This window comes from Merops nubicus, unplaced genomic scaffold (assembly GCF_000691845.1).
Source record: "Merops nubicus isolate BGI_N331 unplaced genomic scaffold, ASM69184v1 scaffold7606, whole genome shotgun sequence".
Taxonomy (NCBI): domain Eukaryota; kingdom Metazoa; phylum Chordata; class Aves; order Coraciiformes; family Meropidae; genus Merops; species Merops nubicus.
The window spans coordinates 127175-143676 of NW_008614295.1; the positions used below are offsets into that span (position 1 = coordinate 127175).

The 16502-nt window shown below is 36.4% G+C and overlaps 1 protein-coding gene across 1 annotated transcript in view; it reads right to left on the minus strand.

Moving 5' to 3' along the window:
- The window catches only part of CNKSR2 (connector enhancer of kinase suppressor of Ras 2), a gene marked incomplete at its 5' end in the record, with an annotated part of 181132 nt that overhangs the window by 113320 nt on the left and 51310 nt on the right, over positions 1 to 16502 (minus strand). Inside the window, 3 exons of the mRNA XM_008942174.1 lie at positions 4397 to 4465; positions 9178 to 9237; positions 15677 to 15796. Of these exons, the coding sequence (XP_008940422.1) occupies positions 4397 to 4465; positions 9178 to 9237; positions 15677 to 15796 (249 nt within the window). The remainder of the gene's footprint in view (positions 1 to 4396; positions 4466 to 9177; positions 9238 to 15676; positions 15797 to 16502) is intronic.

The following is a 16502-nucleotide window of genomic DNA, read 5'->3' on the forward strand; positions in this document are numbered from 1 at the left end:
TGACAGATGTTGTTAGTGGAAGTTGTTCTATAAGGTGTGGAACACACTGTCAGAATCATGGAGACACAGTGCTGTCCCCTCCCTTACACTCTTCCAGACCATTTCCCCCACTGAACCTCTTTAGAAATACCATTTCCTTCAAAACCAAGTTAATATGGTCTTAACTGAAGTATTTGCTTTAAAAAAAAAAAAAAAAAAAAACAACCTAGCTTGGATCTGAAGCAGATCCTGCTAGGCAGTGCAGAAAAACTGAAAAAAAAAGAAAACCTAACAAAACCCCAGAAATATTTGCAACGTCATTTTTCTACTTATAGGTGGTTTATTTTGTTTTTCCCAAAATAAGACAACATTTACTGCAAACTCAATTTTGGATGCATACATGCCAGAGACTCACACGCATCCCAAGTTCAGCATTTCCTACCAGCTACAATTTGCCAGCTCCTCACAAACCCTGAGAGGTTCTCTGGAAGTTGAACTCTTCTCACTAATTGGACAGTGAACATGTTCCTTACTTTCTCTAATAAAAGATCATTAGGGTAAGGATCTAGAAAGTTAAACACTTTCCTTACGTGTTTAACTTTGCAGAAAAGCAGGGTATGATCCTGTAAGTGTATCTATCATGTTTCAAAGGAATTTTGTAAATACAAAAAGAATTCCCACACCTCATTTCTGTGCACATGTCTTCATCCACAAGAGCCCACAGGAGTTTCCACATTAAGAGACATGCCATATTAAAGGTAGGTGTTATCTACACACTACACGAGTCCAAAAAATCCAAGTTCAGTGATACTTTATAGGTGTTAAACATTGAACATACCAGTTTCTACATGAAACAGATCAATAACTGACCATAATTTCCTTACTTTGCAAAATTAAACATTTTTTCTTGCCATCCATATTTGCATACATTCTGATAAGTTTTAAACACAAACTTTGGGAATCCACATGCCTCTCATGTCATATCATACTTGTGTTAGAAGTATATGGAGGCCTTTTTGTCACATTGCAAAGTAAAGAAACTATCCATAGAGATTTCATAAGAACAGCCTGAACCGCCTCGAGTGTATATCTCTGTTTTCTGCACAGAGTATTTTCTCTATTGCTTTATCGCTGATGCAACTAGAAAGACTACTGTGAACAGTAATAATTCATGTAAGCAATAATATTGTTTCCTGCACTTTTAGTTGGTTAAAAGAACTATCTTCAGGCAAAATACACTCTTGAATTATATATAGGCAGAAACACGAGTACTGCAGTACAGTGTAAATTCTGAATTGCCTGAATGACTTTTTTTGTTTACATTAGAAATATTTTAGACAGACAGGCTTTTAGAGGAGAATAAGGATGGAATTTACAGGGAAGTTAAAGAGAAGACAGTACCTAAATCCTCTGAATTTTAACAGGTGAGTCATGCCTCTTAGTTACAGAACCATTAAAAAAAAAAATCAATTTTGTAAGGCAAAGCTGACAGAGAAGATTCACATAGCTCTTTAACCTCAATAAACCAGAAGTTAAACGACAATTTTCTGAACATTAAGTTTCACTGACTTTAGGCTTGTCTTTTTTTTTATTTAATTTTAAAAATTTGGAAGGTATTTACATTCCAGACGTCCTGACAGCAACAAGTGGAATACATCCTGTTATGCATGTTTTCTATCAACATAGCAAAAGATCAGGGAAATCTCTTGAAATCCTTTGATTTCACTGCCAAACAAAATACTATGAAGATTAAGCATCACTGCAGGCAAACAGAAGAATTCAAGAGAATTTAAAACTACTTGGCATCTAGTACTGGGACATATATAAAATAAAAATCAATATTGATCACTTCAGTACTCTCCTACTTCGCCATGCTGCTTATTTGAAAGCCAGTGGGCTTTCCATTCTGATTATTAGAATGTGATTCCTGTAAAAAGCGTTAGCTAACAAATTGGATTTTTAAAATAATTGTGTGGAACTTCTTTACCCCATAGTTATATTCATTCTTTGAAATATAAAGTACTGAAAGTAATGTATTAACTTCACTTTGACTAATGGAATACACTAAAATGACTGAAGAAAATACAGAAAAAAAGTTTTAACTCTAAAATAAATTCATATTTAGACTTCTAGATTTCCATTCTCCATTTACAAGACATCACTGAAATAACAGTTACATGTGAACAATACTTCCCTACAACTTTAGAGAGAGACCTTTAAAAAAGGTAGTCATAGTTATGCCTATAGTCAATACCAGTGACAATGTATGGTGCATTACAAGGAGCAAGCTGAAGAACAGTTCCTGTGGTGAGCAGTATATGAAGTGTGGAAGAAATCAATAAACAGAGAAGACAAAATGTTCTGTCTTCAGCATTATTTATCTCTGAAGTAAGAATCACTGTAAGGAATATATATGCTACCTCTTTTCCTCAGAAAAACAGATTCCTAGAACTGGACAGTAAATGCCTTATGACATGGGCCAGTGTACAAAAGGATTGACCTAGGCTCTTGCCAAAAGAAATAAAAAGATTAAAAACCCACTGCGATATCTATAGAAAAGATCAAATATTTGGGCTCTATAAGTTGGAAAGCAAACAAAGCACACCTTTGTAAAGGTAACATGGGAGGTACTATTACATTTCTAATGCTGCTTGCTGACTCTTACTGTGGAAAAGTGACATTAAAATACAAGGAAGTTACTTGCATACAATATCAATAATGCAAATTTTTTAAATTAAATTATTGATACAACAAAGCGAGAGCATACATAAATGTGTGATTTAGTCTATTACTGTACATAACCTCTACACTAAATGTTACTGCTGAAGAATTGGTTTGTTATAGATCCCTACAGTCCTTTTTCCTAGAACTACAATCAACTTTATTTTCTGTATATCTCAAAACACCTAACTTCACTGATACAAAAGCAAAAACATTCACTTCCTACACTCAAAATTCTATCCAACTAGGTAAGCCTCATCTTAAGGCTTGCCTAGAATTTTTTACTATTAGTGTTAGGAATAAGAACCAGATCTTTCTGTCAAATAAATGCAGCAGAGATGTGCCAAGAAAACTATAATAAATACCTACTTGATTGGAAATTTTCAAGTTGACATGACAACTTTGCTATGTAGCATCATCATAATTTGTCAGAAAAATAGCTAGCATAAGGACTGAATGCTTGTTGATGTGCTTCTTCAGATGTGTATACATTTTAATAGCCAAAATAATAATGTTCTAAAATGTTTTTCATACTAAATTGATGTCATAAGCTTCCTTAGTGCAGAAAAATAAAGAAATTAGTCATCATCTGTAGGTGCAAGTAATCATGGAATACAATACTTACAAAGAATCTGTATGGCCAAAAAAACATTAAAATTCACCCTGTTCTGCTTAGATTTATCGAATTACATTGCATAGCTCAAAAGATAGCTTTTCATTAGTTAAGTTCCACATATGTACAGTATATTTGATATCAAACTTAGCTGGAGGGTACACTGAAATTTTACCCTAATTTGTGCAGAGAAGCTGACATGATGTACTGTGGCCTAAAGCTAGAAGTAGAATCTCAAGGGGGATGACAAAACACACTTAACTAACAACTGCTGTGTTAATAATTGGTGATCTAGGGTTTCTTTTTGTCAGTTAAATTGCTTGCAAGGACACCATATATTGACTTTCACTGCTCTCAGGAAACCTTACATTGTGGGAAAAGAATAGTTGCTTTCTATACTGACAGTCTGCTCTTTTCTGTTACCAAGGTTTACCTTAAGAAAGGTAATTTTACTCAGTTCACCAGTCTTCACCAATCCTAAATGAAATCAACAGGAACTAACATGCATCTGTTCACACAAGGAGCAATTTGCATAGTATTAGTTTTCTTGCCTATCACATCTGGAAGATTTATTTCATCTTAATCTTCCAAGTTTAAAAATCTGTATTTAAATTCAGCTAAACATCCTAGTCACACTATGGGAATTTTGCATGCTTTTGTTCTTGAAAACCATGTTCTACACATTCCAATAGATTTGGAAGGTGAGTTTTCCAGCTTCCAGGAAGTAATCTTGATCTCAAACCCTCAAGGGCACAACATTTTCAACTCCCTGCATCCCTTTGACTCAGACCTGTTACACTAAGGTCAACCTGTTATTAATAAAGCACAGGTAAGCAGAAAACACCCTAACATATCTCCCAAGCCACAGCTATTTAGCCTAACTTGATACCTCCAGAGATACTCAGAGGATCATGGCTTACCTTAAGAACTTAAGAACTACGTGGTTTCAGAAGAGAAAAGGAAAATTTAGATGTTAGAATAAATTATGATTTTATAAAAACACATTTTTCTACACATTTTTTTTTCTACACATGTTGATGTCCATCTCTATCTCCAATTGACACAGAACATAGTTATACATACCACAGTTTGGTGGTTAACTTGAATCACTTCATCCCCAGCATGGATTTTCTTGCACCGATCTGCAGGTGACTGAATTTAAAATAAAAGAGATGATAAAGAATACAGTTCTTACTGGTCATCATCTCTCTTTCAGAAGTATGATTGCTAAACTATGCAAATCAGGTTAGACTGATAATGAAATTCTACTGTGAAATAAAGAATTAAAGAAATATTTAGTAAATCAATTCATTGTTGTTGGAGAAAAATAATCCGTACTACTGTACACAATACAATCAAATAATAAAGAAGTATTCATACTTTTGTTAACAAGGGTAACCGAGTCCTAGGGATTTGTTTTTAATTTCATTCTGGCAAGAGTGCTTTAATCTGCCTGACATCTCTTAAGCCTTGAAAGCCAATCTTCAGCTGAATTTTGAAGATATCAAGACTAATTGGCAATTCTTGATAAAAATATTTCACAACATCCCCTTTTTATTCTACAATGTTTCAACATGTCGCAGAGATCTTCAGTGAATTACTGTTCTTCAAAGAGAACATAAGGAGAGAGGATTAGGTTAGGTACCAGTTAGGAAGATCATCTAAGTTACATGGTAAGTTAGTTTCTGGGTCATTATTAGGGTGAAAGCAATGAAACCAGCATCAAAATCCTACAAAGCTCACACTTCCAAAAAGCAAAGGAGTTTTGTTCTTTGCTTTTGCCTCAAAAAAACCACCTCAACAACACCAAAATCCAAACAAAACACCTGACAACAAAAAACCCCAATCCTCCCCCACAAAGTAATATGCCCCCCCCACTTTCCCTTCTTCTGTATTCTGTATTTACAGTAGACCAACTGTCTTCTGAGGCAAATACCCCTATGTTCAGGGGAAAATAACTTCCTTCTGCCTTTCATAGAGTGACAAAACTTTGATTTTTTTTCTCTGAATACTGTGGCTGCCACTTAAGTGCCACTTATGAAGGCACTTAAAGGTAGAAGGTGAGACTGACAAAAATAATCCCCAAGTTTCTCAGGATTAGGTTTGTGAAAAGATGCTATGCATTTTCCAGAAGTAAATGAAATTAGATTCATTTTCAGGTTAGATAAGAGACCCAGATAATATGCTCCAGGCGTAAAATGCAGACTATAACAACCTATGTACTACTTCCCCATTCAAAATATATGTCCCATAGCTATGCCATAAATTTCTAGTACAATTGCCTGTAATTCATGGCATAAGTTAAGGACAGAGTTTAAATGGAAGAGAAATATGAGGCTGAAAGAAGGGCCAGTCACGATTCAGTCCTAGGAGACACTGCTCAGAACATCCTAAATCAAGCTGGACTGGTAAAACTGTAATTTTGCTTACATAGGTAACAGCAGCCTTGACTTTTTAGTACTACCTTCAGTGTTTAAGGTGTTGGCTGAGTAATTTGGGGAAAATTTTAACACTAGTGTTTACGTTCCAGTGATCTGTACTCAGCCTGCCATTTCACTACTCACACTTATTCATTCTTACCTCTAATAATCTTTATAAGCACCCTGTGCAAGACTGCTGTTTTGCCTCAGATGCAGTTACATGTAAGGCTTTCAAAATGTAGCACAAGTGAATCTTGTGTCATTTGCCATGACCTCTACAGGACTTTATTACAATACAAACTTTCTCTTGTACTGACTTCAGCACTTGAGGCTTAAATCTTCACAAAAAGGTATTTTGTGTAACAGTTTGTCAAGGCAGTGAAATATGGCCTGAGAATCTTTAAATTGGAAAAGTCTACTTTAAAAAAAAAAAATCATTGCAATTATGCCTTGATCACACTACAAAGTGAGGTAAAAATAATTTACAAAGGAGTCTCACGGCTGGGGTCTTATGAAGATATTACAACTCCTGTTCCTTATAATTTTTTCCTCCCACAAATATAGACCTTGCTGTAAAGAAATAGCATCTTTTCAAATATGGTATTTAAGGGAAATAGAAGAAAAATCAATAAAATCTTCCTTGTTTTAGAGACATATGTTGATCATTAAGCAAAAGATACATCCATGAAGTCCTACTAGGAGGAACAAAATGTCACATGACAGCTATAAGTTCATCAGCTGGTAATTCAGTTTAACAACAGATGGAAGTATCTGTCGCCGAGCCTTGCACATCTATACCATACAAGCTATTCAGAAGCTGCTTAGGATTTATTCTTCAGAATAGGTTTAGTTTTGTCCTTTAGGCTAGATGTTGTCTTTGTCCCATTCCCCCAGTATACCCACATCATCTGAAGTTTAGATGCCCTGGAGCACACTTGCTGCATGCCCAGAGTGGAGATTTTGGTATTATTTCTTCTAAAATGCTTCTCCTCTGAGAAGGGCACTCCACATACACAACCAGTGCACAGTAAGTGGGGACACTGGGAGCACTCCCTTCAAAGTCGCACTCCTGCTGGAGATGCACTGCATGCCATTTATTTAGAAAACACACTTTTGTATTGGAAAAGCAAATTACAAAATGGCCTTATTTGAAGAACACATTTGTTTTGTGAATTAAAAGAATCTCTCCAACATGGTCTAACGGCTACTCAACAAGAAAGCTGTAATCTCTTGCTGGACCAATACAACCTTTAGATTCATTACTTCCAAATAAAAGAGAGAAGATGGGAACCAGAGAGTTAAGTTTGCTCTAATGATACAGAACCACCAGAAAGAAGCTCTTACAGGGCAGTGACCTGTGAGGAACCCTGCTCTCCCACAGCTCATTTCAGATATCAGCTGCTTTGAACTGCAGGGCTGATGTGTTGGGAGAGATGACTCCTAATTTTGAACAGTAAGATTCAAACTGTAATGGACATTGTAGCTGGATATCAAACACTTCAAATGGTAAGAAGAAAAAGCAGAACTGTGGTTACAAAAACTACTGTGTTACATTAGCATGGCTAGCACTGCCACGTTTAATGTTTAATAAACTGTGTTTATTAAAAAAGACAAGTGCTTCTCTGATCTTTCAGGAAGTTTAAGACATGGGCACACTTTTTGTCTCACTTGGAGGAGATGAATAGGAAAGAAAAATGACAAAAGCTTTGTTCAAAGGGAAGAGGATTTAGATTCTTACTGTTTCCTAGAAGTTAAATTGTATGACTAATAGCAAATATGTCAATATCAACAGGTCAGAACACATCCGCATCATCATGGCCTTGCTCTAGCCATGCTGCTTAGATGTTTCTCCTCCCATCTATTAGAATCATATCTTCTTTTTTTTTTTGTTCAAGGAAGCAGCTAGCGACTGTGCTTAAAAGCAGAAGACACTTTATTTCCACTAAAGTGTTAGCCATTTTCACAAATGCTTTAACACACAACAGCTTTTTCCCTAGATAGAAGACTGCAGTTTCCCAATCGGCTGAGAGCACCTCCAGGGTGTTACCAAGAGTGAAAGAGTCAATGACAACAGCAGAAGAGTCATCATGACTGAAGCTTCCTGATGTGGCTTGAAATTATATTCATGAATCACAAAAGATAAGAGTTTTGAGGGAATGCATTAAGATTTTATTTTTGTCTTTGCCCCTGGGAAATTAAATCCAGTATTAGTAAGGCATGGAGAGAAACGGTTCTATTTTAATCTGAGAAAAATTCAACAGCAAAAATCATCCTCTCTCTTTTATATATTTTCTAGATCAAGCTCAACTATCATTCTGTTGTTTTTGTTCAGTTTTGCTGATTTCACTGATGCTATCTTTACCTGTAGGTCTGACTCCCTACAATTTTGATTTCAAGGTTGAAGTTCCTTACATTTTCCTTATTCTCAGACAGGTGGCATTCACACAAGTTCTACAACAGGTATTATCTATTGGGTATAACCCATGGATATCCTGCCCACAGCAGAAGGCAACAGAAAGAAGAAAGGCTATCAGATAGCAGCTCCTATGAAAGGCTGAAAAAAATTCCTGTTTTATTGAGATGTTAACAGAACCTCACTGCAGATCAGATGCAGCAGCTGTAAATACCATGTAGATAGTTTGTACTTTCCACGGTATGACACAGTAGCAGGACAAAAATGTTTCTTATGGCTTATTTTTAAGAAAATATCATTCAAATCTTTGATGGGAACTGCCTAAACTTTTGTGGAACAGTTCAGTGTTGTTTCGTGCTTGTTCCATGTTCATCGAAGGTTGTGGACAGAAGCCTTTTCTCTAAAAATGATCATGTTACTTACTTGCTAACAGAGAGTTCTCTAAATACGGTGTACAAGGAAAGGAGTTTGTATTTCAAAGGCTTTTGAAATGTAGTCTTCTATGTTTTGCTTGCTGTTTAATACCTTCCGTGAGAATTAGTAGACCAGTAAGAAGTGTTCCTTTTGATAGGCATTACTCAGAAGCTCATGCAGAAACATATGGTTATCTGTCCATGTGAAGGGATGTTCTCATTTCCATGCGTTTATTAAAAAATAGAGCTTGAAAGATGGAAAATATAATAGCTGTGTGTCTAATCCTGCAAACTCCACCATATCAGCCTATACGTAATAAAGACATTTTTATTCTCAGAGCAAGGTAACTCCGAGACAGCTACTCAACTGCAGCATTTTAGGTGTCTTGCAAGAACAAATCAAAAGAGTAAATCAAAACTGATTCTCCTGGTCCTCAACTGGGAATAACTCTTTCAATTCTAAGGTAAACAAGCATAAGCATTTCTGTAGTCCAACATGCTACCGGTCCTCCACAGCCAACTAGCACACTTTTGCAAGCAAAATGTAAGGAAAGCATAAACCACAGGTAAGGTCAAAAAGGCTTCCAGGCCTGAACGTACAGTATTAACAATACTTACATTTTCTGTTGTTCCAGTAATTACATGGAGACCATCATATGTTGATTTAATGTACATACCCTAAGAAAAAGACATCATGGGAAAGAATTTTTAAAGTGTTTCACAAACCATCACCATCCAAACATAACTTGCACATCTCTAAAAGACTTTTTTTCCTTTTTCCTTTTTTTTTTTTTTTTAAGATTTGTGGACTTCTACTATTTAGCATGAGGAATTTGTGTCTTGATAGGAATGTACTTTTTGATACACTTTGAGAACAACAGCCCAAATGATTCTGGCTCTAAGTAGCAATAGTAAACTAAAACTTTTACCATACTCTTCTCCATAAATACTTCCTAGTTTATTAATAAGGTCCTTCAGCTACAAACAGAACAACACCTAGTTGCCTTAGGATAATCAATACTTCCTTTTTGCTTCAGAAGATACAGAAGTCTTTAAAAGAGTCTCTCATAGGCAAACATATAATGCAAACATAACTGACAACCAGTGCTCTGAAGTGTGCCTGCAAAATGGCTCTCAAATTTTTTGGTATCCTCCTGCCTCAGTGAACAGTTCAGCTGTAAACCTTAATGGTAAAAACATAAGTGTCAGCTCTGCTAGCTATCCCACTTGTTTCAAAATGTATGGAAAAGGAGGGATAGCTTATGAGCAGACAGAAGTTCCTGCATGGGTAGTCTGAGACAGTGTCTCAAATCTGGTTTTTTTTTTTTTTTTTTTTTTTTTCATCAAGTCATAATTCAAACATTTTAACAGCATCCATCAAGACAATGAGAGAAGGATAAAGGAGAGGTAATTGGCATACACCAAGCATTCAGACTCTGAGGAATCTCCTTTCTGAAACCCAGCTGATTCACAGAAGGCAGGTAAGTCTTGAGCACTTGAATAAACAGTCTCTCCATGACTTATTTTTTCTCCTTTTAATCAGAGTGCAACAAAGAAGTCTGTTCCTAGCTGAAGAACAGGGTGCACTCACTGATGATTAAGTATGGTAAAGACGCAAAGACGTATCAGGTTGGACTAACCTAATTTGGGACCAGAACTCACAGTAGTAGGGAACAAGGAAGTACCCCTTACTTAATAATGTGGAAGATATCCCCAGTGGGAAAAAAAAATAAGGGAGGACTATGAATTTCTCAGAAGAAGGGACTCAGAACTAAACTCCTATTTTGCTCTGCACAATATATAGCAATAATGGCATAAAATCCAGTTGTCATGTCGGGCTGCCACAGCTAGAAGAGAACAAAGCAAGATTTTGCTTGTTACCACACCGATAGAAGTCCCTAGCATCATCTTTCAAATTCTAGTTCCTCTATGTACCTTCAGCAATTTTTGCATTTATTGGCTCCATGCATGTAGTTGAACTCAGTTATCTTGAATACGGAACAGAAATTTCTTACAGATTTATCCTCACAACACCCCTGTGAGGTAGGGAAGTGCTCATATGTACACACATTTTAAAGACAGGGTCATGAATGACACAAGAGTCTGCAATATGTTGGTATACATTATTTGGTGCTCATACCTCCCCTCAAACAACCAAAAATCAGGGCCTGAATTCCCTCTCAGCATCCAGATGTAAGTGACCGGACCATATAACCTGTGACATGACAAGAACTGAAATCACAGTGACCTCGTGGTGACAAGGAACTATGAGTCAGGTCCCCACACAGAGCAACTTCTGGAGAAAGTCATGTGTTTGTTGTCCTTGACAGCAAGTTACTGCTTTCAACTTAAAACATCAGTGTGAAAGCTGAGGATAAAGTCTCATACTTGATGGTTACACAGTGTTCAGTTTTGTGCAAAGCATTATTCTGAAGGATAATAAGCTGATTGAAGTATGCTACCATGGTGGAGTGCAGTTCACATAAAATCTAGTTTTTTCCACAAATTCAAAGGACTTTGAAAAAACAAAGGAGGAGAAAAAATTTTCTTTAAAAGCTAAGACCAAGATTTTGCACACATTTGGAAAGAGAGAAGCTGAAAAAAACCCCCCAGATTATATTTATTCCACATGTGCAAAATTCATAAACATTACACTACTACCATGACATGGATTTTGCAAGAGCCAACATAATTCTGTTTACAAAGCAACTTTTAAATCAGGAGAGGTAACATTTTGCAACAGAAAGATCAGTTCTTCCTTCATTCACCCATATTTCTCCACTCCTTCTTTGAAGTAAACACTATATGAGAAATGGTACAGGTAAAAGAATGTTTCTGGCTTATATTATTTGATCTGAAATTGAAATAAGAAAACCACAGGCTTTTATAAATTTTCCCCTCTCAGCCTCCTTCTGGCTGCACAATATCAACAGCCCTTTGAGTGATCAAGAATAAAGGGGAGATCAGTGTGTGTGCTGTTTATTTGTACTGAAATAAATTGGCAGACACACAGATTTGGTATCCAGAGATAATGCCATGGTCCCTATGAATTTAGAAGAATCAGTTAGGTCAAATAAAATGAAAGATAATTCAGTTAATACGACTACAATAATTATAAGGTAACCACTCTAGTAATCAAGAACAAAGTGTACCTAGATTAAAGGTTGGGTAACTGATGGTTAATTACATCAGAGATTTTCTTGATCAGTTATGGCTGGAAGCCTAATTTCAAACCAATCATTACATTTTATGGTCTGAACTGTTTTTCAGTTAAGGGTTTTTCGGTTAAGGGTTAGAAAAGAAACCTTGTGCCTTTTTTATTACCCAACCCCCCCTTTCTTTTCTTTTCATTGTTAAAGAATGAAAACAGAATCTGATGTACTTTTAATATATTTTATGCAATGCTGGATGGAAAAGAGAATATATTAATTCCCTTTTATCACACAGAAACCTGAACTTCTACTTGTTCACTATGACACCATGTTAATGGAAACCCCCAAAGTTGCACATGCCTCTTCAAACCCAAACTGTTCTCAAAACCCTGTTCATAATTTTTTCACAACTCCTGCAGTACCTCAAACGAAATAATTCAGGAGAAATATTAGGAACAGCAGTATACTGGATTCCTGGAAAATACTTTCCAGTCAGAGTGAGCTGTGTACTTTAATCAGTTGCCACACAATACTGTATCTATGGTTTGTATTTTATGAGTGATTTTTCACATAATAGGAACATTTTGTGTTTGCTTCAACATGCAAAGAGGAAGACAGAATCAGTCTCATGTTCTGGTGAATTCACCTTTGCATTTCTGAATCTAGTAAGTTAGGTGAATACCTGCAACTTGAAATCATATCACAGTAGCTGAACTGACTACTATTAAAATGATAATATTGAAATTAATTTTTCCCCTGTTCATATTAACTTTTGCCATAGTTTTCTGATATTCTATACTAAAAATATCAGGATGAAACAGAAAGGGACTGTTGAAGAAAAACTTCCCAAGGAAAACTTGGTTACCTGTGCTTTGTGTAACAAAATATGTACTGTATTCTGCTGCTTTGCTAAATACACTCACTGTTTTCAGTCATGCAGTAACATTTTAAGTCTATTTCCTACAAAAAGATATTACCTAAGCTAGTTAGTTTTGTCTCCTTCTAGAACATCAGTAGTGTAAAACCACATAAAAATTAAATTCTGCTTACTGATACAGATGAAAAAAATCTTTCAAGTCCTTGAGGAAAAAAAAAATGACTACACATTGGCCCATGACGGTGATTTAAAATCCATTTTAGGGCTTTAAAAACAATTTCCTACCCTGACTACTCCCTTTTCACCCTTACTTCACAGCCACTACAGGCCATATTTCCTCCCACAGCAACACTCACTGGAGAACATGTGTATGCAGCCAGTCACATAACCACACCTGGGCAACAGACCAGGGACAAAGGAAAAAAACAAAAGAGAAAAAAAACACCAAATAAAAAACAGTGATACCAAAACCCACCCCATTACATTGCTTTACCCAGTACACATGAGTTTCCCCACATCAAATCCTAACAGCATTTTCTGCTTGTCAGGTTATTTAGTTTGTTCTTCTGATAGGTGTTGGCTAGTTCTAATACCTATAAAACATTGTAAACCCCGCAACACATTTACCTGTTCCTTCTGCATTAAGGTATTAGTCTGACAACTTACAATTACCTCTGACTGATACTTCCATTTCCACAAGAAAAGATCAAACAAAGTGAAGGAAGGATTTGTGCTGATTAAAACGTTTTTATAGTGCTCCGATCTGTTTTAAATGGTAAAAACTTCCAACAATTTTTTCAATTCCATCATATTTACCATATGAGTTTAGGAAAATAGTGCTGGTTTCCAAACTTTTTGTTTTCCTTCTCTTCTCCTTTCCTTTTTCTCTCCCTGATTTACTTTACCTTCTTAGATATTATATTTGAGATGTTAGATATTCTGTTTATGATAGGTGACAACAACTCTTTCCAGTTCACAAACGTTCTTGTCCTTTTCCTTCTGCTTGAAGTCTTTCCATCTTTATAGATGATGTTATTTAGTAATCCATAGAGACAGAACAGAATTGTCACATGGGTCAAAAATCTAGAAGAAAGTTGACAGTAATCCCTTTTTCCACCTCCATCATTGCACATATACTGGAAGGTCCAGAAGTTATTGAGTTATACATTCATCCAAGTGCTCCAGATGTGCAGAGGATACTTACAACTCCAAGCTCCACCATCAGTTCATAAACTGACATGCTTAGCACTCAACGGGGCGGTACTGATAAGCATTCACTCTATTGTACTTGAAAGATACTAGTTAAAAAAAAAGTCCAACAACCAAAAAGCAAAGTTTTCACACAAAGCACCAAGAGCAACCTGAGAAAGGTGATCTGTTAGACTGGCACTGTAACAAACTGAAAGGTACGATTCACCCTTTCGGCGCAAACATAGTGTCTTTGGTGCCTGCTCTGGAGAGCTCACAATCTAAAGGAGACAGAGGCAACAGAATGGTGGCATAGAGGCAAGGACAAAGGAGAAAATAACATGACAGTATCAAAATAGCATTGTATCCTTGCAAGGCTGGCATGCTGCACAGTTAGTATTTTTCATTTTTTAAAAACAGGTGTAATTATTTTTATGACAATGACATGGTCGTCTTCAATCAGCATCAAGACCCTGTTCAGTTGGTTCACAAATAAATTAAAAGAAAATGCCCTGTCTCAAGAGCTTCCAGTTTAAACAGACAAGACAGACAGAGGGTGTAAAACAGAGGCACAGAGGGGGAAGAGGTTCTCTATCTCATCAGCTACCCAGCAGGAACAGACCCATGAAACACACTCTTATTTACATAAATACCATCCAACATTTTTCAGTCACTGGAGGTTAACACCACCCTACACAAAGACTTAAATGAGTAAAACCAAAATAAAACCAAAAACCCAGTCACAAAACATCTGGTGGAAGAGTTAAAATTACAGGAGAGAAGGAGAAGAGAATCCATGAAAATCTGAAAACCTGGAAGACTAGTCTGAAATGGATTCAGAGGTAAAAAAGAAAGCCAGTGGGAAAAGGGAAAAACAAATAGACTAAACCAAAAGGATGAGGCAATATTTACTCCTCCAAATTTTTGTATTTTTTTCTCATACTTTAAGTATGATTTTCCAAGAGATTGGAAAATTAATTTAGTATATAATTGCTCTAAACACCTTAGCATAGCAAATTTGTAAAAAAAACCCCACAACCAAACCAAAATCCAAAACCCAGCAACAACCAACCCACAAACCAAAATGGTCTCCAAAACTACATCATCCAAACAACTTCAAAAACCTGCTCCAAAGAGTAGCGAAACAGTTCTTATTAAAGAAAATGGAATGAGAACAAGCTTGCATAAAAGTTGCAAAAGCTATTTCATTAGGCAATTTAACTTTATTCTAATCACCTTCTGCTATCTCCAAGGATTGTGGGAAGAGATATTATTAGTGATGTAAAGTTGTACAGCTGTAACTGTTAACAGTGTTGGTTTTTGCCATGCAGTGGGTGTTGGATACTTGAATAAACAAAAGATCAATGGTCAGCTCTTGAACAACAAACATGGGATGGCTGCACTGACCCTTTACAAGCACCTGATCAAGCATCCTTGCAGTAAAATTCAATAAGCTACTTCTCAGCAGTGCTTAGAGCCCTTGAATAAAATAGTTTTATAGACCAGAGACGCTATGAAGCATATTCCAGAATTTGACAGCTTTTGTGCATAAGCCCACGCAAACTTCTTGGTTGAGTTGATCTCAGTAATTTAAATCCCTTCAGACTTCAAGATCCTAGAACAATCTGAACCATTTTTCAGAAGCTGGTATAAATGGCAAGAAGTTCTCACTCACTCCTCCCTGGTCACTTTTGCGTTCATCAGTCAGCCTTAGAAAATACTTCCCTGTTGTCCCTGCTTCATGAGAAACCAAACTAGCATGAGAAATCAACCTATTTTCAGACTTTAAAATAGAAAAGGCTAAAATAGCTAATATTGCTTTCCACATAAGCAACTTATTTAAAAAGAAAAATCACTTCACATCCTGGATGATGGGTTTGACTAACTGCGTACTTCTTACCAGCCCTTCACTTGGCTTGATGTTTGTAAGCTGGATCACTTCAAGGTGGGCAGACTGGGAAACCAGTGGATCAGAAGAGAGTGAGATAATGTGGTCACAGACACCAGAGAGAGTTTTACACTAGGAAAGAAAAAAGAAAATAAAATGTCACAATATGCATACCATTGGAGGTGTTAAAAAACGAGTAGATGTAGCACTTGTGGCTATGGTCTAGTGGTTAGGGAGATGCTGGAATGCAGGTGGACTTGATGATCCTAGAGGTCCTTTCCAACCATAGTGATTGCATGATTATTAACTATTTATATATCAATCTACAATTCAAAACATTGCATTTTTAAGATACATATTAAATCACACTGTTGAATCTACAAGGCAGAGGGCATGAAGGAGGAGGAGGAGGAAAGGCCTCAGTCAGCAGCACAATAAAAATAAAAAAAACCCAACACATTTTCTGTAATGACCCCAAACTGACACAGCATCAGACCAGGAAAGAAGAGGCAAATGCTTTTTGCATCTGAGTAGAGAGAAAAAGCATCACCCATGAGCTCTTAGAGTTGAATGTAATGCCTCTGAGCTGTGGCCAGCCACACAGGGAGCATGTGGTGAGCTCAGCCCCTCTTTCTGCCTTCATCTTCTGCAAACAAAAAAAAAAAAAATTGTGTCCACAAACCCCACTGATTTCTGTTGAACATGAGGATGTTCAGCACAGATGAAAATCAGACTGTTAACAATGATGGCTAACTCTCATTATCTCTGAAGTTTATTCCATACTAATAAAACATGCTAATTGACTTTGGAGTGAGTTTCTCATAGAATTGTTTAGCTT